The sequence below is a fragment of the Pantherophis guttatus genome, chromosome 1, assembly GCF_059756535.1.
Source record: "Pantherophis guttatus breed Tessera chromosome 1, ASM5975653v1, whole genome shotgun sequence".
NCBI lineage: Eukaryota > Metazoa > Chordata > Lepidosauria > Squamata > Colubridae > Pantherophis > Pantherophis guttatus.
The window spans coordinates 225,792,720-225,819,840 of record NC_142063.1 but is presented as its reverse complement, the minus strand read 5'-3'; the positions used below and the strand labels follow the sequence as shown (position 1 = coordinate 225,819,840).

The 27,121-nt window shown below is 37.5% G+C and overlaps 1 protein-coding gene across 1 annotated transcript in view; it reads left to right on the top strand.

The window, feature by feature from the left end:
- The window catches only part of EYS (EGF-like photoreceptor maintenance factor), a 765,120-nt gene that overhangs the window by 482,301 nt on the left and 255,698 nt on the right, over positions 1-27,121 (top strand). The window contains exons 29-30 of the mRNA XM_087882471.1: positions 11,011-11,201; positions 13,258-13,349. Coding sequence (XP_087738597.1) covers positions 11,011-11,201; positions 13,258-13,349 — 283 coding nt within the window. The remainder of the gene's footprint in view (positions 1-11,010; positions 11,202-13,257; positions 13,350-27,121) is intronic.

Genomic DNA, 27,121 nt, shown 5'->3' with positions numbered 1-27,121 from the left:
AAGGGTGCGTCTTATACTCCGACCTCAAATGGAGGTTTCAGAGGCTGAAAAAAGAATCAGAAAAGAAGCTTCAGAAAAGAAGCTCCCAAACAGAGCTTCAGAGGCTTTTTTTCTGAAGCTCTGTTTTGGAGGCTTTCAGAGGTAGGAAAAAAATAGAGTTTCAGAAGTTTCAGAGGCAGAAAAAAAAGCAAGGCACAGAGCTCACAGCCAAGGAACCTGTTGCTAAAATTCACCTCTGGGAACAGCTGATTGGGGGTATTCAGGGAGGCCAATCCACTTGCCAATCAGCTTTTTTCTTATTTTCCTCCCCAAAACCTAAGGTATGTCTTATACTCTAGTGCTTCTTATACGCCGAAAAATATGGTAGTTTGTACACTCCTCCCTGATCTTCATTTTCTCTGGGAATGTGCAATATTGCAATTATTTGATGGGAGTAGCAGTAGTTGCCAGATCACCCCCACCCTAATGAGATCAGGCATCTCATCAGTCACATCAAATCCGTTGAAGTTGGACAGCAAATAATTCAAATAAACAAATAAATAAGAATAAAATCAATCTTCACTGAGCTCAGTGGGTTCGTTGTCAATATCTGTGCCTATTATCTCCTTCCTGCATAGATAGAAAAGCTTCCTGCCCTCTAACTCAGAGAAGATAGAGCTTCTTCACTCCTGTCTGTTTTCTGCATCAGCTGTTGTGGCTTTGCATGCTCAGTTGAAGGAGAGAAATAAGCAGGCTAGTAGCAGTGGCTGAAGGATGGAAGAAATGGCCAACTGAAGGGCTTTTCTCCTTTTTTTGCTGAGCAGTTGAATATATTATCTCCTTAAATGAGTTCAAGGGGGCAGCAGGAAGCCCCCTGAAAGCTGATATTAATTAATCAAGACTCTTGCAGGAGACCTAGAGAAGCACTGAGAAAAAATTCTTTCTCCTGCTCCATGCAATTCCTGCTGTGTTCTGTTACTTCCTCTCACCTTCTGTCTTGCCTGCATCTCGGGTGCTTACCTTCCTCCAGCCCAGCACTCCATATTTAGAAAAAAGATTTCACTGTTGGGAAGTTCTGTTGAAGTAGATATAAGTTGTCAATGTCACGATCAATAAACAATGTGTAATGTATTTCTTGTCCCTTGGCATATAGTATTTACATTTGCTTAGTCATATCAAATGCAGAAGGTTAATTGAATGAGGACTTTTTGAGTAGGTGATGGTATGTTTTGCTGTTCCTCTTCCGTTATTACAGCTCACTCTTCTCTAACAGTTCTTTTGTTCTGAAATAATTGCACAATCCTCACAATGGAGAAACATCTAGTATTTTAAGAAGCAAATTCAAATAACAAGAGAAGAGTTGGCTATTAATGCAGTCAGATTTTTCTATTTGTTTTTAATTTTCCAGGAGATTGGAAAAATATGACTTGTTGACCAAAGACTAATTGCTGATTTGGCACATGTTTTGTTTACCCTTTATTTGTGTTGTGTGATTGCTAAAGCTACCTTATTCATATCATGGCATTCATGTTTTGTTCTTTCATCATTGAAAAAAAAATGGTTGAAAAGTGTATGAACCAGAGAGAGTCAGAGAGGCAAACATGGAATGTGGGTAACATTTTCAACACATTGAACTTTTTTCTAAACATTTCCATCAAAATATTTTTGCCTCAGATAAAGAGGTTGACAACACCACCAAGATTTATGTTGTTTTTCTTTTATTTTTTACAAGAGTGGATGCAAGTGATATTTTTTGCATTATTTGATTTTCTTCATGACCTCAGACATCTTTCCTTTCTAAAACAGAAGCCTGATCTGTGCTTTGCCTGTCATTCTCCATCGGAACCAAGTTCTACACTACAGCAGAACAATCAACAGCTGTTTGTATTTTCATTAAATCTGAAATGGAAACGCTGCCATTCAGTACTGAATAGCTTTCTGGGATGTACAGATAGGAGCCAAGGGGCCAAAGAAGCCACAGGGAAGGTAGCTGATAAAGAGTTGGAGCCTTGTGGCTGAATATAATCAAGCCAGTGTGTCAGAAGCTGGCTTGCTGATCCTTTTGCAACAATGATTTGAGATTGATACCAAGAAGTTAGGGGCACAACCACATCTACTATTTAAGCTGCTCCCACCCTGTGCTCATGCTAGTTTGATTATAAACTGGCTGAATGAAATCCTGTCTGGACCAAGATCCTTTGGCAGAAATTAATTAATTAATAAATTAATCAATCAATCAATTAATTAATTAATTAATCAAATTTAGAGACCGCACATCTCACATACAGAGTTGACTCTTAATAATTAAAGTTTGCAAGTTATTCAGTTTGGAATTGAAAACCCACTTTCTCCTCGTAGACAATTTCCCAGCTGCAGTGCTGTGCTCTTCTATCTTTCCATTCAGGCCAAGCAATGGCTAAGCTTCAGCCTAAGCTTAGTGAGGGAGGATTCTTAATGGGCATACTATATATCCTTTTATAATTGATATAATGAATGCATAGACAGATGTGCAAACAAAGCTAAACTGAACTTGATATGCAAAGTTCCAAACAAATGCATATAGATGCGGGCATAACAACTATTGACTGAGATGGGCAACTATAGAAATTGAATGAATGAATGAATGAATGAATGAATGAATGAATGAATGAATGAATGAATGAATTGAAATGAATAATTAAATAAATAAATAAATGCAATCAGTTTTAAAATGAACATTCCTTTCTTTTATTGTCCCTGTTTTTCCTGAATAATACTAGCTGCAGATTCTATTACAGTAATATTTCCTTCCTACTATTATAATTGTAACACTTGTGTTAATGTTCAGAACACCCCTTCTTCAACATCCAGGGAAACCATTTTTATTACTATATTTCTCTCCCTGAGCTACCTACTTTTTATCAGGGTTTTGTTTTATGCATTTTTCCATGCACTTGGAAACTTACAGAATTATTAAAGTAGTAAGAAGGCTGTAATAAATACAATAAAAAAATAAACAGAAATGTTGGATGCTCAGGAACAAAACACTAATAATTGAAGAAAAAAAAACATCCATATTTTTAAGAGTCCTGTTTGATTTCAAACTGGGGATACACTGCATGTTAAGGCAAGTGTTGTAGCCAATGTGTTAATAAGGAAAACCTGCTGTAACAGAATCTGCAGCTGGTGTTATTCAGAAAAAGCAAAGAAATTGTGGTCGGGGGCATTCCAGTCCCTGCCAAACAGCTAATCCAGGTGCAAGATTTGGCCTACAGGAAAATTAAGTGCAGCAGGGAAACCAGACAGCAATGCTTGGGCCGACAGAAGGTAGAAAATGCTCCTTTCAAAGAAAAAAAGGAAATTGTGCGTCCGTTTTATATATTTTGATTTTGTTTCTTAAATGAAGAGTTACATCTCTGTGAAATGTCATTCTGTTACTTTCAGCCCCATTTAAGCATTATTATTATTTTTGGTCATAAGACCAACAAATAAAACAAGACAATCCCAATTAATTAGGATAAAAAGAAAATTATTTTAAAATGTCTAAGAAGGATTACAAGGTATATTGCAATGTACCGTACAAATGATCAAACAGTACTTAGGCGTGGTGAAAGAAATAAAATCAGCCCTCTTTTGTAAAATTACCAGATATACTTGCAGATAAGCCAAGAATTTTAGGTGCCAAAATGTATCCAAAAAATAAGGTTTGCCTTAACCATGGATCGGGTTATTTTTAAATGTATCTATGTATCCCTTACTGTATAAACTTGCATTTAGCCCCATCTGCTGAAGGTTCTGCTGAACCTTGAATTTTTATCAAAATACCATGGAAAATGTATAATCCATGGATTACCCACAAATAAGACAACTGTGAAAATTGAAACATATGAACTTTTTGAGGGTTGGCTTATCCAGGGGTGATGTATTTTTCACAGTGTTTTTTTGCTTAAAAATTCAAGGGTCAGTTTATCGGAGGATAAGCTTATCTACAAGTATATCTAGTACCAAGATCTCTATAAATGTTGCCTGATGAGGTGTTAGCTATCCCATCCAAGATATGTCATATTGCAGATCTGATAAGCCTTCCTACATCTCTTCAACAATTTTGTTAATAGAAATGTTAAAGCATAGAAGGCTCAAGGTTGAACTATTTGGCACTCAATAACTCCCTCAAGGAGCCACTTGTAGAAGAGCCATTCATGATAATTCTTTTGAGAATGACTTCAAGCCATCTATGGATTATATTAATTGACATGCTGACTAGTACTCACTTAATTGGCTTCCTAACCAGAATCTCTTTATAACTACATGCACATAACAAAGTCCATTAGTCAATTAACAGAAAGTCTATACGGGTTTATATAAACTATGACGTTTACAGGTTAGGCTAGGAGGTTGGAGGTGCCCCACTCATTCAGGACACCATTCCAATATGATGTCAAAAACTACTTAACCTTTTGCAATGCTATTCCATTATATGTTGTGTTCTTTCTAAATAGCCAGAGGCCCATGCAAACAGGATATAGTCTATCAGCCTTCTAGTTCTGCCTTGTTAGGCATTTGACAGCATCCCTTCCTCCCTCCCTCCCTCCCTCTCCCTCCCTCTCTCTTATTAAGTCCCATTGAATTCAAGGAAATTGTGCCTATTTAAACAAGCTGAACGTGTTTTGAAAAGCAGAGTTTCATTTGCATTGTCAAATGGTAGATGCCTAATATTTTAACTAATATGATTACTGTATTCTCTATATCGTAATATGGATCTGCCACTATCTAGGATTGAGAGTTCAGTTCTAGGTAGCGGGAGGTGTTTCTTTCCTGGGGTGCAAAGAAAAAATATCTGCTGCAAATTCTGCATAGATATCAGGATATCAGGGCATATGGCCAGTAAATGCTCAGTTTCATCCAGTTGCCCCAATGCTATCCCCAAATTAAGGGATTACAAGGTCATAAAAAGAAAATGTATTTTCTAAATTATTTTAGAACTTCTTGATTTCCTTTTTTCTTATTATTAATGTTGGTTGCATAATCAGCCAGATGTTTGGATGGAATATGTCATTTTTATCCATCTGTTAAGAATTTCCCAAGGACCCTTTGATGGTTAAAGGTATCATCACAGGATATAAGCTGTTCCAAGTAAAATTGCCTTTTGCAATTGACTGATGGTGAAATTATCAATGCCAGTGGTGTTCAAGTAGTGCTCAGATCAGTGGTGGGTTTCACTTATCTTTGCTACTGGTTCACTCGCGTGTGCACCACTTCTGTGCATGCGCAGAGCGTATTTGATGATGTCTGGGCAGGTGGGTGGAGCCTCCCATCACCACTACTACCAGTTCGCCCGAACTGAGGCAAACCGGTAGCAACCCACCATTGGCTCAGATGTTTTGGGATTGCACCCAAAGCACCTATTACTATTAGTATTATTTTTGCTTTCTGTTTACAGTGATTCTACTTCTATTTTTAGGTCTTTGAATTTTGTGATTTTATCCAATTCTTTCTCTTCTTGTTCTGTCCCCGTCTCACACACGCACACCAGCAGTCGACCAAGAGTTAAAATAAACGAGCAGACAAGAATTTCCTTTGATAACAGAATTGGCAGCAACCCAGTGGCTGCTTGCCAAAAGTTTTTATTTACAAAGGGAGGTTTATCTCCTCCGAAAACATCAAAGTAAGTCCACAAAAGCCAAAGAATAGTCAAGTCCAGTCCAAAAATCAATCTAAGCAGAGAATATAACAAAGTTCCAGAAATGCAGAATGACTTGCTAGCTTTCAGTTTTGTCCATCACAAAGCCTGAATGGCCACCACACACCCTTTTATCCCCTGTGCACGCCTCCTTCTCTGCTGCACGCGCTTGTCTTTCCGATGCTGTCGGGGATCCAGCCAAGACTTATCTCCGTCGCTGTCTAACTGCGGCTGCTCGGAAGTGCCTGGCTCCTGGCCTATCTCTTCTCCTTCGGAAGACACCTGAGGCATTGCCAGAGAGGAGGGCCTGGAGAGGGAGGCCTTGCCAACTCCTCTCCTTCACTTTCGGAGTCTTCTCCCTCCGATAAGATGGGCTCGGGGTTCAGAGTCACAACACTTCTCTTCTGCTGTATCCAGATATTGAATGTCTACTATCCAGGTTTTTTTTTTTTATTTTCTTATTGACAAATATTAAATCTGGAGTGTTTTGTGGCAGGTATCTGTCACAAATCTAAAGTCCTTGAGCACATTAGCTTCTTCATTTTCTATTACTTTGTCTCTCTTGCGGTCCCCGGTCCTTGCTTGAAGGCAAATGGTACTTCTTGCAGATAACCTAAAGCAGGCATCCTCAAAGTACGGCCTGCAGGATGGATACAGCCCGCCAAAGCCATTAATCTGGTCCATGTGGGACCTCGTGGCTGCCCTGCCCTCATCACCACACCCATCTGCCAGCCCCCACCCTTTGGCCAAGTGTAGGACTTACATTTGCGAGGGCAGCAGAGTGCTTCTACAGGCACTCTGTAGGGGGAGGGGGAGGCCAAAAATGGGCCAGTGGACCTTTTGCCAGCTGAGGAAAGAACTCAAAGATTTGCCAGGGACTTCAGTCCATGGTCACTCCACTGGGAGGGGGGAATTGAAGGGTCCCTGTGGGAGAGGCTGCGCAATTACACCACGTGATGCTTTGTCGAGGCAGCTTTGCTCAAACGGTGTGTGTGTGTGGGGGGGGCAGCTGACACAAACATCTCCTGACTGTTTCTTCATGGATCAAGGGGGGATCTTTGCTTGCTCGGAAGGTCAATTTTCTCTGGCAATGGTAAGACAATTTGAGTTTGAGAGAGATTTTGGGCTTGGAATGAGAATCAATCAGCCCCCATTTCCGCTTCTCTCCTGCACTGCTTCATAGCTCCTGTGGACAGGCTGGCAGTTCCCCAGATAGGGCTGCCCAGAGAGTGATGAACCTGGAGCAAAAATAGAAGAAAAAAGGCTGTGCTGTGCAGAGAAAATGTCAGCGCGCAGACACTGTTCTGTTCTGGGGCTTTCGGTTTTTTGCACTTCCTGATCTCCTGTGTGGGACAAGTAGAAACCGGGGCTCCCTGCACTTTTTTTAAAGTCAGGGTCGAGTACCTATGACCCCTTTACGACCTATGGGCTCCAACTCTCAGAATTTTCAGGGCTATGAAAGAATTAGGGATGAAGCCAAAGGCACAGATCTACAGAAAGGAGTGAGATTCACCTGATTCCTGATTGATTCTCATTCCAAGCCCGAAATCTCTCCCAAACTTAAATTGCCTTACTGTTGCCAGAGAAAATTGACCTTCCGAGCAAGCAAAAATTCCTCCTTGACCCATGAAGAAACATCTGGAGATGTTTGTGACAGCTGAAACACCCCCCCCACCCCAGTTTGAGCAAAGCTGCCTCCACAAAGCATCATGCGGTGTCAGCGAAGGGGTGTTACTTGCACTGGGACGTCCAGAGGTGAGCCCAGCTCCACTGCCCATGGCGGCTCCTTCCGCAGGTGGTGGCTTTTTTTTTTTTTTTTTTGACGGACCGGTTCTCCGCCTGCTTAAATCTACTGTATTTCCTTTGTGAAATTTAGCTACCACACATAGATATCAGTCCCGGTGGTGGACGGTGAGGCTGCCTGCCCCTGAATTAGGACGGCTGTCTCTACTCCTGGAGAGGGAGGCAGGAAGGGCATGGAATGGAATAGAAATAGGAATGAATGGAGAGAGAGGGAGAGGGGGAGAGAGAGAGAGGTGGAAAGAGATATGGAAAAAGATATGGAAAGAGAGAGAGATACAGAGAGTGGGGGGGAGGGAAGGAGAGAGAGGGAGAGAGAGAGAGAGACTTGTTGGTTGTAAACTCCTTGGTGCTGAGAAGAATTGCTGCAAAATTGAGTACCCTGAAGTGGAACCACTAAAACTTAAAAAAATGATCTAGTAAAAAGAAAAGCCAACCAAAAGAGCAACATGCAAACAAAAGCAAATAAAACACCCTCAGGAGCAAAACAAATGAAAGTTTAATTTGTGTGTATTGTTTAATAGACTGCTAAATTGGCAAAATGGACTGCTAAATTGGTCATGTCACCCAGTCACTTGACCACCTAGCCATACCCACCCAGCTCGTCCAGCCCCCCAACAGTCTGAGGGACTGTGAATTGGCCCCCTGTTTAAAAAGTTTGAGGACCCCTGACCTAGAGCATCATTGTTCTTACTTTGTCGTTCTATTGTTTGTGGTCAGTCTGTGTGTTCAGCTAATTTAGAGGAACCCTTGTTTCTTCAGCTTCTTTGCAGAAGATGATTGTGTTATGTGTTGCACATATAGGTTATCCTAAATTTATATTAAAATTCTGGGACAGATTCTATACAGAAATCAAAGGCATAGAGAATGTTATTCTTACCTCCACTTGAAATTTAGGGCAAAGATAAAGATTGATGAAATAAGAGATGTTTATGAGTATCATACTAGTGATCATAAGCGATGTTAGAAATATTATAGAAACCAGTAGACTCTGAGAAAAGTCTTCTAAGATTATCTGCATGTACTTTTTTCTTGACATAAATCAATATTGTATGAGCTAGTGGGCTACCATGCACGTTTTGTTTCCATGAATCTCCCTTTAGCAACTGCTTTCTTCTAAAGAGATTTATTTTCCGTGCTGCCAGCTGAAATTGCCATGAAAAAGATATGAAAACTCCTAAGGTGAACAGCTCATGCAAAGAATTTAGAGATGGATTGGTTGCTACAGAGGGCTTTAAAACTTTTAGAAGAAGGAATTACAGACGTGATAGACACTCATCATGACATAGTAGTGTGGGACTCAGACAAGTCCCTCCTTCAAATATGTAAAAGTACAAAACTCATCTACCCATCCTGCTATTCCTGGATACGTGAAACAATTAAAGATCATATTTAATACTATATGTTTGCTGGGTAATATTCTCAGTAATATGCCATCTCAAACAACATAGATATGTCACGTATATAGTATTTAAGTTTTTTTTTTAAAGCATTATTTATGAAATAAGAAATATATGGCTTTATTTATGAGCCAACTCTTTTATGTATGAATTTCCCAAATCCCTATAACAGAAGCAAAGGTGATCTGCTGTGCAAAACACAGGGAATAATTGAGTGCCAAGACAATAATATGTTGAGCTATAGTTCTTAATTGGAGTAGAGTTAGAAGAAACAGCAACAGCTTTTAAAAAATAAGACTTTCTCCACCATTTATTTCAATATACAGCAAGCACAAATAATATTTATTATTTTCATTTTCTAATATCAAACTTAGTGAAGAATTCTATCAGACAACAAACTCTTGCATCTTTAGATGGTTTTGCAATATATCTCTTTTGCATTTAGATTAAAAGCAAACAAATGAATCCATAAGTGAAAATGCAACGGGTATATGAAACGAAATCTCTAGACATATGTTTCACTCATGGAATAATTTACTGCTTCTAAGAAAGTGTTTTTCAGATGAAAAGTTCAGACTTCTATTTTTGATCATTCTAAGTTTATGGTGATTCAAGTTCATGTCACATCACTCTGCCCCTGGGACAACCTCCTTCAGGATTTCTATCTGTCGAAAGCAACTTTCTGCTTATCCAATAGAAGCTTCTAGCATGTAGGAGGCATTCTGGTTTGATATTGTTTCTTTCTACCAATCGAAGGTAACAGAAAGAACCAAGGCACCATTCTGTCCTGCCAGCCCATTAACAGGGTACAGGATTCTATTTGTATTCCTTTACTAACCCCAGAACTTTTGTTTAAATCTACCTGGGATGGTTAAAAATAAGCCTTGTGACTTTCAAAAGACAGCCAAATGTCAACATTGCTTACTGAGGAAATAGCTAAATTCAAGTCAAGGGGGATTTTTTTTTTACATTTATTCACACAAACATTAAAAGAAAAAAAATGTTTCATGTGATATACTGAAACCCAGAAAAGTTAGAACAATAATGTAAGACATCTTGCTTTCCTTTTTTAAAAAAATTGAAACTATTCATGTTAACTTTCAAATAACTTCTAGAAGACGTCAGATACCTTGCTACCTATTACAAACAGACTTGAGGGTTAAGTTGACAACCTGTGATGGTCCTTGCCAGATTTTATGTCATTATCATCCTAATTTCAAAAGCCTGTCCAAGGACATCTCCATTTTTTGGCAGGTTAAGATAGAGAAGATGTCAAAAGGGAGAGAAGGAAGGAGGAAGAGGAAGACAAATCGGAAAGAGAAGGGCTATTCAACAACAAAATTAAATGCCACTCCTCACTTTTAGCCACAAATTTGCTCTAGTCCCTCCCACTTTACAATAGAGGGAGGGACTTCCCTCCCTTTTTACATTGGTGGGAGAGACTTCCCAGGGAATGCAACTCATAACATAAAAGAATTAATACTTTGGATCCATTATTTGGTTACAAGAAGCAGGGATGTGTTCTGTCCAAATAAAGCTCAGCTGAATCATCTTCACATGTCAGTAAATTAATTAATTGTTGATCATCCCAAAAGTGCTTTTTCAAGAGGCAACTGGACTTTCTGGTTTTTCTTTTGCTTCTCATCCAAGAAGCTTCTTCAGCTCTGAGCTCAGAGCTGAAGAAGCTTTTGGATGAGAAGCGGAACGTCTTCAAAGAAAAATCAAGAAGTCCAGTTCTCTGTTGAAAAAACACCTTTGGGACAACCATGACCCAGATGACGGAGAATCTCCATAGACATTTAATTGTTGATCTGAATTCTGTGCCTCACTCTCTCAGATTCCTTTTGCAATAGAGATTAATATATACCATATATAGTTCAGAAATAAATCCATGCAAAAGGAATACTCTCACAAATGAACAGACATTTTCTTTACAAGACTGTTCCGTAGTCAGATTTATATTCAAATCATGTAGTGCTCAATAAATAGACATTGTTGCACTTGGATGCTTTCCTCTTTTCCTTTATCTGAACAATGGTTAAGAAGCACCGCTACATTAGTGAATGAATGTCATCGCTTTTCTGTATCCAAACAATAAGCCTTTGATATGTAATCAATTGGTATGCATTCTTTCATATATATATATATATATATATATTTTTTTTCTTATAGATTTTAGCTATATTCAGTACCAGGGGAATTCTTATATGGAATTTAGAGGGATTACTTTGCATCAGCACAATAGCATCAATTTACAATTCCAGACCTTTGGCTTCCACGGCCTCCTTCTCTATATTGAACAGAAGCCAACAACAATGGGCAACTTTGTTATTCAGCTTTCTATCCAGCGTGGTATCTTAGAGGTAACACTTCAAATTATTCATTTCTAAATTCTATAAGATTCTTCTTTATAAAAAGTTTTAGAAGTCTGTGTTTGCAGATTGGAAGGCATAATATTAACTGTCTAGAAATAACCAGATGTTACTTTTAACAACAACAACAAAAAATCCTTTTAGAGAATTCTCTTTGTAGGAATTATTTGAATGGAAGATAGAATAGATACCTACTGGTATGTAGCAAAAGTGTAATATGCATGGGTTGGTATTCATGGCCTCTGCCGAAAATGAAATTTAATAAATGCAGTGCATTAAACCATGGAGCAAAAATATTAGGTACATCACAAAGATATTAAAATACTTAGCTATTCTCCACTTAAACCTTGATGCTAACTTGATAGCATTAATCCTTAGGTTGTTTTATAAATTTGCTGTAGAAAGGAAAATGGAAAGGTAATATATTCATTATTCGTCCTTTATTTTTGATGAAAAACATGAAACTGATTGTAGATGCATTGTAGCTATTTTGTATAGCAATGACTGAGTTTTCCCAACAAATTCTGAGAACTATAGTTTTACAAAGAACTGATGAGAATATCTGAAAAACATCTTAGTTGCAAAGGGCATTTGCACTTATTGCTTAATACGTTGGACATATCAGTCAAGAAATATAATAGAATACAGCAAGGAAATTGTTTGGCAGGAATTGACTGATTTTAGAAAATCCCAAATAATCAATCTAACAATTCTATTCATGTTGTAAGCCACCCAGAATCTCTATAACAGTGAGATGGGTGGCATATAAATTTAATAATTAAATAAAATAATCAAATAAGAAATAAGAATAGGGATAAGGATAAGGATAAGGATAAGGATAAGAGCATTTTTGAGACTGACAGTTTTGCATTTTTGCAAATATAAACCTCAGATATAGCCTCAGATATTTTGCAAATATAAGCCTCAAATATAGGAAATATTTATATCTGGGGTTAAAAAAAATTTCCTATTAACTTACTTATTGGTATAAATGGAATAGAAAACAAAAGCAAAGCCTCAAAATGTTTTCCATTCAACTATATAATCCCTGTATTTACTCCTCTCAGATTTTGCCCATTAGTTACAGACATTTTTATGACTGGCATTTATATACAAGTTATCTACAAAACCTCATTGGAAAATAAATCCCATTTCCAGAAAAAAATGGGAGCAACTAGATTTAAAAATTAACCACAGAACAACAGAATGTAGGCCTCTTTTTAACACTTAAATTTTATTGGGTTCTGCTAATCTAGTTGAAATGTTTATCTATATTGCTAATCCATGTATGATATGTCATATGCTAAATAATAATTTTAAAAGTCCGAAATCCAAAATTAAATAAGAGGTTAATAAAAATATTTTTTTAAAATAATTTTTTAAAAAGGACAAACAACACAAAGACTTCTTCTTCCAAAAACAATCTAGAACCAATGCTGTTCATACAACAGGAGCAAATATATGATAAAATCAGATTTTCCAAATGTTCCAATTCATACTGGAAAGGGCTTATCCTTCTCTAAATCAATTTGACATTCATTTGATACAAAATTAGCATCTTTCATTCATACACCTAGTACATAGCACGGAGGGCAGCACCAACTTGGATTGTTGTTGGTGCAGTAGATAAATCAGCTTTAAACCTCTTAAAAGTGACATCACTAACACCAAGCATAATAGCAAATGGATAAATCCTCTGTAAATTAAATTGACTTCTGTATGTATAGCAATCTTTAAAGTAAAGGGAAAGTATTCATGGATTTCTATTTGAAACACTTTATGGCAGTGTTCACTTTCTGACTATTTCTGTAAAGCTAGACTGTAAGGATAACTAGTATAATTCTGGCTTCCTTGTGAGTTGGGATTTACCTGCCCTCTTTGTCAAAGATTTCATTCTGGCTAAAAATCCATGTTTCACGACTCATGGAACACTTTTGTTCATACAAAGCCTAATGTTCTGGCTTGTCCCAATTTGGCTCAGCCCTGATCAGAATTTTCTGACATATTCAAATGTGACAAATCAATCTTTTGTTTTCTTTTTGTTCAGTACCAATTCAAATGCGATAGCGGAGATGAAATTAAAAAGATCAGTACTGATATCAGGGTGGATGATGGACAGAAATATGAAGTGCACATTAGGTAAGTTTTGTGTTTTTCTATAACAATATCTAAATCTGTCTATAAACATATTGGACCAATTGCTTCATTGGCAGCCAAACCTAACTAATGAAACGAATAGGAAATTGGCCCTGATTAAAGTGAAGTAGATATGATATATGGTATGATATCATTTTCAGATAAATAATGGAACAAACTAAGATCTCCATCTTAGTTTGTTTCATTATGTCACAAGTAAATGCCTTATTCTCTAATGTGTAAATAGTATATGAACGGGATGTCAGGGGTTAATTTATTCTTCACTTCTTAATGTATTCATACTTCACCACTCCCATATCTAGCTCCACCCCTTGTATATATAAGGAGCTACACACACTCTCTTCTTTGCTTCTATCTGTGAATATTCAGTGAATATAGAATGCCTTATGTAATTAAAAGAAAATATATTTGAACTCTTAACTCTCTCATAACTTATTGAGTCTGATCCTGAAAATATTGCAACAAGCTGGTAGCAGAGGATGGTTAAATTGACTCAATAAAAACTTAAATATGTCTAAGAGAGATAGGCCCAACACCAGGGCATACAGCAAAGAAATGGAAACAGATCAAGAAATAATAGATGAGTCCACAAATGCAATTTCGAGAGAATCCGAAGAATACACAACTGAAGACGAAGAAATAATAGATGAAGATGGTGACCGAGAGAAAATTAAAATAGAAAACAACGAACTCAGGTCAGAAATATTAAAACTGTTAAAGAGCCAGAAAAACGATGAAAGCCTCATCGCGAACCTCCAAGACATGTTGAAAAACAACGGAGCAGTGAGAGAGAAGCACATCGCCACCGAAAAGTCAAAAGACTCCAAAATAGTAAGTGATACGACTAAAGAAAAGAACGCTATAAAGAAGAAAAACGGTGATCCCGCGCAAAATTTTGAATGGCAGCCATCTTGGTTCCAACAGACCTCCAGAATGAGCGAAGCAGAGCCAATCAGAAAACTTGATTCAAAATTTCTGGCGCGAAAGGCACTACTGGATAACGAAAACGAAAAAGAAAAATCAAACACCTCAGAAGAATCAGAATCAGAAAGTGAAGGTGATTCAACAGATACTCAAATAAAGTCAGCAATGAAAACGCTTTTTGCTGCATTTGGACCAAAACTAAAAATTACCAAAAAGTCAACCAGAAAACGAACAAGCAAGCCAACGTCTCAAAATCTACCCGCTCCCATCTTGACGACGAGAGCACCGACGCCTGAACCAAGAAAGCCCTGCAAATACCGTCCCACACCGCAGACCGATGAAAGCACCAACGCACTCAAGAGAGGAAAAGGAACAAGCGCCATCGTCAGAACCCCTAAGATCGAGCCGGAGACCGATTCATCTGAGGAGGAGCTGAACAAGCGAGCCGCAACGACGAGAACCTCTCACGACGACTCCAGGATCGAAATGAGCAACGCGCATGCGCGAGACTACGCAGATGACCCGGGAAGACATGAGTTGCCGAAAGGACCCTGCAGACTCGTCGCGAGCATTCCCACGCCGTTTTGTAATTTTCACCATCTACGAGACCACGGACTACCTCCGGTTGTAAGTAATGGACCTAATAATGTCGGAAACTTGCCCAGTGACTTCCCAAAGCTGAGAATAGATGGCATTAATTTACAAGAATGGTATCAGCAGCTCCAGGTGGACTTTATGAAAGAAAACTTACTGTTTTTCATCACTAATCCCCCAAAAAGACCTTGGACTTTAAAGTTAGACTGCTTACACCATAGAGCATTTTTCTTATTAATTTCTAGTGTGTCTCCTGCCATGTATCACTGTATTAAGCAAAATCTGACTGTCTCAGAAATTATTCAATGCATGTTCAATTTGTTTCACAGTGATAGTGTAGCTACCACCACAAGAATGTCTAAAGATTTCTTTTCTTCTAGGATAAAACCAGGGGTTTCCATAAGTGAACATTTAATATCTTTAAACAAAATAAGAGCTGAGCTACATTTAAGGGGGGAGGTGATTTCAGACCAAACAATGAAAAGTGTTATCATAAACTCACTTGACCCATCATGGGACAATTATATGTCACATTTAGACACAATCAATCTTGGATATTTATCCATAGAAAGTCTATCCAATAAGTTAATAGCTGAAGACAATTCAAGGAAGAGCCGCTCTAACAATCACATTGAACATAAACCATATAGAAAAGTGGTTTTCCAAGAAAGATATAATGAAACATTCAGATGCCACAATTGTGGACCCAGGGAACACAATAGAAGAGATTGTCCCAAAATTACAAAAGAAAGACATAGGTCAGAACACAGAAACAAATACATCCATAGACAGTCTTCCATTGATAGACATAGATATAGAAGCCCACCAAATTACAAAGAATATAGAGGGGGTAGAGATAATTCAAAGGACAGAAAATCTGGTTCACTAAATGGACTAAACAAGCAAGACAACACTAACATACAGCAAACTGAGGATAATAATTGGCTTATTGATTCTGGAGCAACCAATCATACTACTAATAATAAAAACATACTATCTTCATTTATAGAAGATAAATTTGTAATAAAGGTAGCCAACCAAGAAAAGGTCCAAGTATTAGGAAGAGGAAATATAACCTTGCCTGGTATAGGAAAAATAGAGGGGGTATTACTGATACCTGAGATACCTCATAACATATTAAGTGCCATAAAACTAAGCAGAGATTCTGATATTAATATTGTGTTCTCAAAAGGAAAAGCAACTTTGGAGAAAAATAAAACAGATATAGGTACAGTAATGATTAAAGGAGGCCTACCTTATTTAATAACTAAAGAGAAATGGTTACACAACATTGATTAAAATATGGAAGGTTGTATTGAACTAGATAATGAAAACATTAGCAACAGTGACAATGATGAATGTAAAATAGCTCAGTATGTAAATCTACAAAACTAAAAACTAGTCCCAGGCCTAGAAAATCTACAAGGTCAACTAACAAGATTTTTGATTTAGTACACATGGACCTGGTTGGTCCACTGACTCCATCAATCATTTATAAAAAACGTTACTTCTTAACTATTGTGGATGACTATAGTCGCTATGGATTTGTTTACACATTAAAACACAAAGATGAAACCTTTCAAAAATTTAAAGAGTTTTACAAACGCGTAGAAACACAACACAATATCAAAATAAAACAAATAATGACAGATAGGGGATGTGAATTCATGTCTAAGGAATTCTCCCAATGGTTGAAGGACAGAGGAATGTTACATTACACATCTAGCCCATTTTCCGTGTTCCAGAACGGAATTGCAGAGAGGAAGAACTCAACATTACAAACCATGATTAGATGCACATTGGAAGATGCTGGCTTAAGCAAACAATTCTGGTCAGAAGCCCTACAATATTCCAATTACACACAAAATAGAACTTGGTCCAGCATTGTGAATAAGACACCATATGAAGTGATGTATAATAGAAAACCAAAACTAGCACACATGCACATTTTTGGAGTCACCGCAGACGTACACATACCTAAACAATTAAGAAGAAAGGGAGAAAATGTGTCTAGAAGACTTAGATTTATGGGATATGAGACAGGTACAAAAGGATACAGATTCATTGATAATAATAACAAATTTATAGTTTCCAGAACAGCTGTGTTTCATGAACAGGCCAACTGGTCTAGAATACATCTTAATGAAATATTCCCAAACAACAACACAGATACTAAATCCCAAGAGAAAAGAACTGTAGAAAAGCAAAAGGACAACAAATATAAAAACAAAAACAAAACATGGACAAACAGTCAACACAAAATAAAGACAGATACATTAACAAAAAAGGAAGCAAGATATTTGCATGACAATAATAGTAAACCCGAGAAGCCAATTAGAAACACTAGAAACCAAATGCCAAATAAATATAAAGATTATATAATGCATATGGAAGGAGAAACTATGACACCTAGCACATATGAGGAAGTGTTAAAACTTCCTCCTAAAGAAAGAGAAAAGTGGGAATTAGCAATGACAAAAGAGATGGAAAGCTTACAAGGATTAAATGTATTTACACCTGCGATTGCACCAAAGGACAAAACAATTATTGGTACTAGGTGGATATATAAAATTAAAAATTTAGAGGGAGGCAATACTCTATATAAGGCTAGATTAGTTGCACAAGGTTATGCACAGAAATATCCAGAGGACTATACTGACACTTACTCCCCCACAGTAAGAACTGAAAGTGTAAAAACGGCTCTAGTTGTAGCATCAGCACTCAATCTCGATGTATTCCAGTATGACATACAGACTGCGTATTTACACGCAAAATTAGATAAGGAAATATATGTAAGGGCACCTCACAGTCAATATACAAATAAGAATGAGATTTGGTTATTAAACAAAAGTCTATATGGGCTAAAACAATCTGGTAAACGATGGTATGATTGTTTAGTAAAAGTACTAAGAACTATGGAATTCAATGCTACCACTGCTGATAATTGTTTCTTTGTTAAAAAGGGTAATGATTACATAGAATTTGTATTGATCTATGTGGACGACATTTTATATATAGGTAATCACAAAGAAAGAAGAGAAACATTTGTAACAAAGTTAAATGAACATTTCTCATTGAAATCCTTAGGTAAAGTAAATAAGTATCTTGGTGTTCAAATTAGTAAGACTGAAAGGGGATTCAAGCTTTCTCAGAAAGATAAGATCACAGAACTTTTGAACAAATGTAACCTAAATGATGCTAAACCCTGTGACACTCCAATGCAAACTGATTTCCTAAGAAATGCTGATGAATCATCCCCTGAATTCAAAGATAACACGTTCTATAGATCAATCATAGGTTCACTTCTTTACATTTCTAATTGGACAAGACCTGACATCGCTTTACCCCTTAATTTATTGTCCAGACATGTCAGCAAACCAACTATGTATCATTGGGAAGCTGTTAAAAGAATATTAAGATATTTAAAAAACACATTAGACTTTTGCTTAATGTTAGAACCTAATAATGTCAAGGAACCGAAACTCACATGTTACGCAGATGCAGATTGGGCTGGAGACACTTCATGCAGAAAAAGTACATCTGGTTACTTATTTCTCCTAAACGATTGTCCAGTTTACTGGTACACTGGCAAACAAGATTTAGTGGCCACTTCAACAACAGAAGCGGATTATGTTTGTTTATCTAAAGCAGCAAATAACCTTGTGTGGTTTAATGATCTGATTTCTGATGTTTGGAAAAAACCTGCACTACCTTTTGTCATGCACGAAGACAATAAAGCAGCCATTGAAATATCTAGATCTGACGCCATTGGACAGAGATCTAGACATATAGACATAAAATTTAAACATGTGAGACAATTATCTCAAGATGGATTTATTAAGGCAGTGCATTGTGAGACATCGGAACAGTTAGCTGACATATTGACAAAGCCTTTGCCATCTAAGCAACATAAATATTTGACTTCCAAATTATATGTATTATATTGTTCTGAATCTGAATGTAATAAATGTAGCATATCGAATCGGCATTTAGAGGGGGATTTGTCACAAGTAAATGCCTTATTCTCTAATGTGTAAATAGTATATGAACGGGATGTCAGGGATTAATTTATTCTTCACTTCTTAATGTATTCATACTTCACCACTCCCATATCTAGCTCCACCCATTGTATATATAAGGAGCTACACACACTCTCTTCTTTGCTTCTATCTGTGAATATTCAGTGAATATAGAATGCCTTATGTAATTAAAAGAAAATATATTTGAACTCTTAACTCTCTCATAACTTATTGAGTCTGATCCTGAAAATATTGCAACACATTATTTATCTGAAAATGATATCATACCATATATCATATCTACTTCACTTTGTTTGTACTCCAGAAGGCTTTCAGCAAGTTAACATTCTTCAAAAGAAACAAAAAGTTAATGCCATGTTGGTAGAGATACAATAATTTTAGAAAAAAATGCCAATTAAAACCTCAATAGAATTGTGCTTGATCTGTAGGAGCTTCGTATAGTGTCACAAGAAATCATGATTAGAAATCAGGTTTTCTGCTGCAGGTTGAGAGAGTATAGAATGGTAGTGGTAGTGGACAAAGAGTCTGTGGGACCAACTTTATAATTTCTTAATTTAATTTCTTCTTGGGAGTGAAGGAAACCATATTTCTTCCTGTGACCATTTTGAAACTTACATCTGCCTTTGGAGAACTTTTCATGTGCTATTTTCATATCACAAACTAAGGTTGTGTTTACAGTAAACAAGATGCATAAGTGGGTTTGTGTGGAAGATCTGTTAGTTATTCCTGATGTTTAGCCGTCAAAAGTATGAAGGCTACTGCTTAACGCATTGTAAGCCGCCCTGAGTCTCTGGAGAAGGGCGGCATATAAATCAAATTAAAAAAAAAAAAGCATCTGAAGAAAATGAAGTTATGCAATAGATTTTATTACCATAATATCCAACTACTCAAAAGGATGTGATTTGTATATATATATATATATATATATGTGTGTGTGTGTATAGTTAATATTTCGGGTTTCTTCCCGTGTAATTGTGGATATATCCCTAAAAGGGTAGAAGCGACGTTTCGGCAGAATCCCATCTGCCATCATCAGGCTTATGCCAGTAGTCATTTTGCACTAACTGACGTTGGAATTTCAAATCTGGTGCTGGTATTCTGGGATGGCTCCACCTTTTCATTCTGATTGGTTGGGAGTCCCAGTATGTGTTTATTGGCTTGGCTTCGGGTGTATGGTCGGTTTTTCTCCACTAGGTGGCAGGGCTTTATCTTTGTGGCTGGTTTGAATATGATTTGGTTGGGATTTTTTTGTGCAATGTTTGGTCCATGTTCCACATATGGTGTCAAGATTCATCTATCTATGAGAGCAGGTTTCCAAATAGTAGGCAGACGTGAAGTGTCATCCCGTTTATTCATGCAATATGGTCTTTTTTCCATTTCTATTGCTTCTCTGATTATCCTGCCATTGAGATGTTCTATTTTTGCAACTGTTTTTGTTTTATTAAAATTAATGTTGTGTCCTGTTGTATTTATATGTTGAACTAATGATGATGTGTGTTCTTGCTTTTGTATTGAGTTTTTGTGTTCCTCGATGCGCACACTCATTCTTCTGTTGGTCTGTCCAATGTATGTTGATGGGCAGGAAGCACATGGGATTTCATATATGCCTTGATCTTCTAATTCTATTTTGTCTTTGGGGTTTCTCAGAATGGACGATATCTTTCTATCTGTGCAAAATATGGTTTTGATGTTGTGTTTTTGTAGTACTTTGCTAATTTTATCTGTTGTTCCCCTTATATAGGGCAAGATGGCTTTCCCATTGTTTTGTTCTCTTGTTGTTTTTTATTCTGTCTTGGTGTTGTATGTTTGATCATATTGATGACTTTATTTCTACAGAACCCATTTGATGTCAGTACATTAGTTAGTGTATATAATTCAGTTTGTAAATGTGCTTCATCAGCTAGACGTTTAGTTCTTGTGGTTAATGTTTTGGCAACAGAGTTTATTTGTGCTGGATGGTGGTGTGATTTGGCGTTGAGATAGCGGTTCGTATGTGTCTTCTTTTGATAGATGGTATGTCCTAAGGTGCCATCAGTTTTTTTATAAATTAATACATCGAGGAAAGGTAACTGGTTTTCTGATTCTATCTCCATGGTGAACTTTATTTTGGGATGGAGGCTGTTCAAATGTACTAAGAAGTTTTCCAATTTATCTCTTCCATGTGGCCAGATCACAAAGGTGTCATCAACGTATCTGAGCCATAATTTTGGTTTGTTAACAGTTTTTTCTAAGGCATTGGATTCGAATTCTTCCATGAAAAGATTAGCGATGACTGGTGATAATGGTGATCCCATTGGTGCACCTTCTACTTGTTTATATCTCTGTCCTCTGTGTATGAAATATGTGTTGGATAAACAATGTTCTGTTAAGTTTGTGATATGTTTTGGTAGTTGATATTTGTTTTTAATTGATGACAAGGCTTCTTTGACAGGTATTTGTGTGAATAGTGATACAACATCAAAGCTTACAAGAAGGTCACTTTCTTTTATGTGTTGCTTTTTTATTATTTGTATGAAATGGTATGAGTTCTGTACATATGAAGCAGCAGATTCTGCGTAAGGTTGAAGATGTTTTGCTAAATATCTGGCTAGATTTTGTAAAGGTGAGCCTATGGAACTTACTATGGGTCTGAGAGGTATTCCATCTTTGTGTATTTTTGGGAGGCCAAAATTGGAGGTTTCTTGGCAACGTTTCGACGAAGTCTCATTCGTCATCTTCAGGCTGGTGTTCTCGGCTTCGTGCTTCTTTGCTCCTAGAAGCACGAAGCCGAGAACACCAGCCTGAAGATGACGAATGAGACTTCGTCGAAACGTTGCCAAGAAACCTCCAATTTTACGCGGGAGAAAACCCGAATAACCAAAGACATATGTGTATATATATATATATATATATATATATATATATATATATATATATTGTTTTCGTAGATTTTCACGGGTACAGGTATGCAAGTCTTGGCGTATTCGGGTCTTTTCCCGTGTAAGATTGAGAGCATCTTGGCGACGTTTCGACAAGGTCCCACTCGTCATCTTCAGGCTGGTGTCTTCGGCTTCATGCTTGTGCGAGCAAAGTGTGATCGGAGATGCCGTCTCTCTATAAATACTGGTGGGGAGGTGGGGAGTGCTGGCTTTGTTGTTGTAAGCGGGTTGGTTGGCTGTGTTGTTATATCTTGTTTAGTTGATGGAGTTGATGTTTGCAGATTAATCAGCTGTTTCGTGTTAGATGTTACGAAACAGCCAACTAATCTGCAAACATCAACTCCATCAACTAATCAAGATGTAACAACCCAGCCAACCAACCATGCCTATTAAAACAACCCCTTATCCTTTGAAGCTCACTGTTTCCTATTGCCATTTGCCACGGCCCTGCTCAATGTTTTTCAGCAGCTAAAGAAGAAGTTAAAACTTTTGTACTTGTATTGTACAAATGGCATGACATCTAATTTGAGAAATTGTAGTTTGATTAAAGTCAAGTAGGCCTCCCTCCCAACCTATTATCTAAAGCAGTTGCTTCCATATGTACTACTCCCTGATGATGATCACTGATGAACAGAACAGAACAGAATAACAGAGTTGAAAGGGACCTTGGAGGTCTTCTAGTCCAACCGGCTGCTCAAGCAGCAAGCCGTATACCATTTCAGACAAATGGTTGTCCAATCTCTTCTTTAAAACTTCCAGTGCTGGAGTATTTTCAACTTCTGGAGGCAAATTGTTCCACTGATTAATTGTTCTAACTGTCAGGATATTTTTTCTTAGTTTTAGGTTGCTTCTCTCCTTGATTAGTTTCCATCCATTGCTTCTTCTCCTGCCCTCTGGTGGTTTGAAGCTCTTTTTTGTGGCAGCCCCTGAGATATTGGAACACTGCTATCATGTCACTCCTTTTCATTAAACTAGACATACCCAATTCCAGCAACTGTTCTTTATATGTTTTAGCCTCCAGTCCCCTAATCATCTTTGTTGCTCTTCTCCGCACTCTTTCTAGAGTCTCTAACATCTTTTTTACATCATGGCAACTAAAACTGGATGCAATATTCCAAGTGTGGTCTTACCAAAGCATTATAAAGTGGTATTAATACTTCACATGATCTTGATTCTATTCCTCTGTTAATACAGCCTAGAACTCTACTAGTTTTTTACCTAATTTAGATAATGAAACGTCTGCAAGAAAATAACTAAGCTCAGAGAGCACCAAGGACCCCACATTTCAATCCTGAGCTACAAATAGGTGTATGTATGGGGAACCATTCAGAGTTATCTCTCTAGGATAGATAGTTGTCTGGCCATGATGAGTGAAGATGCTGCTATCTTTAAGATATATGCAGAGGAAATAGTAAATTCTTTTCCCATGTAAACCAACTCTTAGACTATCCCAGACTAAGTCAAAATCTGACAACAGTGTCAGTTAATAGCTTTTCCCAAATCACAATTTGAACAAAACTTTTATGTTTTTAAGTTTGGATGATGTGAATAATTATAATTGCATTTAAGAGGAAAGTTAGATATTTACTATATCTCATTGTTTCTAGTGATGTTTTATCTGGGCTAACCGAAAGCCATTTTTAAGATTTCAAATGCATAATGAACATTTAGCAAGCAATGAAACAGTACTTAAGCATGGTATTGTTGTCTGTACACTGTAAATGGAAGGCTAAATATGAGAACAGTATTTTGTCTAAGACTGCCTAATACATTGTGTCAGAGGTGAAGTTTGTAAAGTCATGGTTCATAGCTAGTTGATTAGCCCTTGTATTACTAATGCTGCATCCATGCAATGACTGACACCTCATTGAGATATAAGCATATTTAAATTGGTACCTTTCCATTATTAAGCAGTGGTTTAAATGGATTGGTATAGAAGACAAATAAATGAAAGCAAACATATTCAGGGTTTGCATCAAGATCAAATAAGGACAATCAGGAAAGATAGATAGCTGGTATCAAAAAGACAGAGATTGCTAAGAGCAGCTGGTTGTTTCAAATTATAACATAAAATGGAAATTTCTTCTACAGTTCTAGTATTGTTTTTATGGCACACAGGAAAATGACAGCACATTATTCAATTTGATATGCATTATCATATTTGTGACTTGAACTGCAATAGTGTCTGGGCTTTAAATGTGCCAATGCCCAGAATAATTTATAATGAAAAATCCTCCACATTCATGATTAACTAAGTCACTTAATTCCTAATATGCCCATTTCTATATTTTTAATTGAGTTGTTCAACCTGCAGAGTAAACATATCCAACACACCTTCCTCCTCCTATTATCCTCACAGCAGCAATCCTATGAGGTGAGTCGGACTGAGAGAGAGTGACTCATCCAAAATCATCCAATCAGCTTTCATACCTCAGGTGGGACTAGAATTCATAATCTCCTGATTTCTAGCCTGATGTCTTAACCATTGGACTGTCTTGAAGGTATTTTGAATTTCCAGTGTGTCCCTTTAAGGATTGAAGATAAAACAATGGTAATACATTCAGGCAGATTAGAGACAAAAACTATGGATATTAATTTGGATTCACTGTAGATTCCCTTGACCTGTCTATCACATATTTGTAGAGAAATGCTCCCCGAGCCACATGTTCTAGGGTACATCTGCTGCAGCCAATATCACAGGGTATATATTCCTCAAGCAAAGCTTCCATATCATTTTCAGATTGATGTTATGCCCATTCACCCTCACAGAAAATACTGGCAAACTTACCTAGGAAAAGAGAGAAATGATAGAAGGTCTCTGGGAATTCATGTTGTGTAATGCATAACATGTTGGTCTTTCGACCCAAGTTCATATGCAGCATCTTAATCACAACCTTGTACACTTGTATTAAGCCATGGAGCTTACAGGGTTGCCTTAGACCAATCCTTCTCTCTCAAACTACTCATATGGTTGTTATTGCAGAGATATTGAAACATTGCAGATAACATTGCAGAGATCTCCACATAAGCTTCCTTCAGCTCTTAGAGAAAAGGCAGGACATAAAGTTAATAAATAAATAATAAAATGACAATAAACAAGATCTTCTCACTATCACTGAAGATGCTATTCCTGCGGGCAATTCAGTGCTTTCCTTTTTCATGCAAATGCTTCTTGAAAGCATTTGATAGTCTAAGCCTCAGTATACCTTTGTAAAGCAGGGATGATGGAAGCCAGAGATATTTTGTAGTTTATTACCAGTCTTCCCCATTTAACTTTTCCTTTATTGCTAATCATGATTCATTTTATCCTCGTTTCGTAAATGTTTCCGCTCCTGATCACTCTAACAATTGCTGATTTTTTCCCCCCACTTGGTTGGAAAGCCAAAATGATGATCTGCTCTGCATTGAAGCTCACCTCATTAAATAATAATAATAATAATAATAATAATAATAATAATAATAATAATAATAATAATAATAATGCACAGAAGCAATGGAGTAACAATAATCACATTTTGTAGATTCCACTGAATCCCTTTATAAATACAAAGGTTATACTAATCTGAACTTGGGGCCACTCCCTAAACTGCTCCTTCAAAACAGGTGGACTCAACTTCTCACACGATGAATTTGCCACTCTATGGATCCAATCACACATTTCTGGGATTAAACTATCCAAGCAAAAAGGATTTGGATCTAATAAACAAGTGTTCAAATTAACAATCATGTACACTTTCTCATGAATTAGAGGATTAGATACTTTCTAGATAATGGAATAGGACCAGAGATGGGCTCCTGGGGGTTCGGCAGGGTTCAGGCAATCCTCTAGCCAAGGATTGCTGGGGTTTGGTGAACCCCTAAATGCCACCCCTGGCTGGCCACCCCACCCCACCCCTCCCAGGAGTCTCCACAGAGCCCATTCATCATTCCAAGTAAGCGCAGGGGCCACACGGTGGGTCTGGGAGGGCAAAAACCGGGAGTACCGGAGGTTCTGGAAGTCCAGAAACAGGTCTGTTTCCAGCCTCCAGAGGGCCTCCAGACCCCAGGGGAAGCTGTTTTCGCCCTCCTAGAGGCTCGAGGAAAGCCTCCAGAGCCTGGGGAGGGCAAAACTCCGCCGCTCCCTCCATGGTGCAGGCAGCTGACTAGGCCATGCCCACCATGGCCATGCCCAACCAGCAATGGGGCAGAAAACCCATTGCTAAAGGATCTGAAGCCCATCCCTGAATGGGACCATAATTTGACCTACTTGATAGAACTTATTTACTTGGACTGTAACACATCTGAGGTCCATCTTTTTCCAAGAATTTCTACCTGTCCAGTCCTATCCACAGACTGGGCACACTGCAGATCCTGTTAGCCAAAGAGTTTTGACTGGAAGGAACTAGAAGACAGGCCTTCTCTGCTGTAGGCTCTGCCTTGTGGAATATTCTCCTCTCAGAGATCAGAATGGCCCCAACTGTCGGTTTTTCGCAAATTTAAAAAACTTGACTGTCTACCCAGACCTGGGGCTTGGAATGTGTCAAGGACCCTGTTACTTGGTTTTACTGTTAATTGATTAATAATCATTGCTGTACTTATTTATTTTGTGGATGTTTTTTTTATTGTTTTAATGTTTTTTAAATTGTTTTAATTTTAGAATTGTAAGCCACCCAGAGTCACTTGGTTGAGTTGGGAGGCAATGGAAATCAAATAAATAATACTTATTCTATAATAATACTTAATAATACTATAATAATACTTAATTTATAAATAATACTTATTCAATTCAAATCTTTATTGTCAGTGCACAACATATGTACAATGAGATTGGTTGAGCTCCCTCAGTGCATCCCCCCAACACAATACAACTCACAGTGAAGACAGAAAATCTCTAACCCAATAAACCATATTAACAAAACACCCAGTCCTATTGCACCAGTGGGAACATGTTATGCATTGCGCTGGCCCTGCAAGTCCATCGTACTACATAGTTATGATGTTATTTTGCATTCGGGTGTCTGACATCCCTCAGATAAAAACTGTTCTTCAGCCTGTTTTAGTGGCTGGCTATGCTTCTATATTTCCTTCCCGGTGGTAGGAGGCTAAAGAAGTGGTGACCATGGTGAGAGTCGTCCTTGAGAATTTTCCTCACTCTTCTAATTTATCTAAACTTCCCCAGGTGTTTGTCCTTACAATGGCTATCTTATTTATAACTTATAATGTACATGAAGTTAAAATTCAGTCATATGCCAACATCAATTTTGGCGTTATTTGGTTTTATAGTTTCCATTCAGTCCAA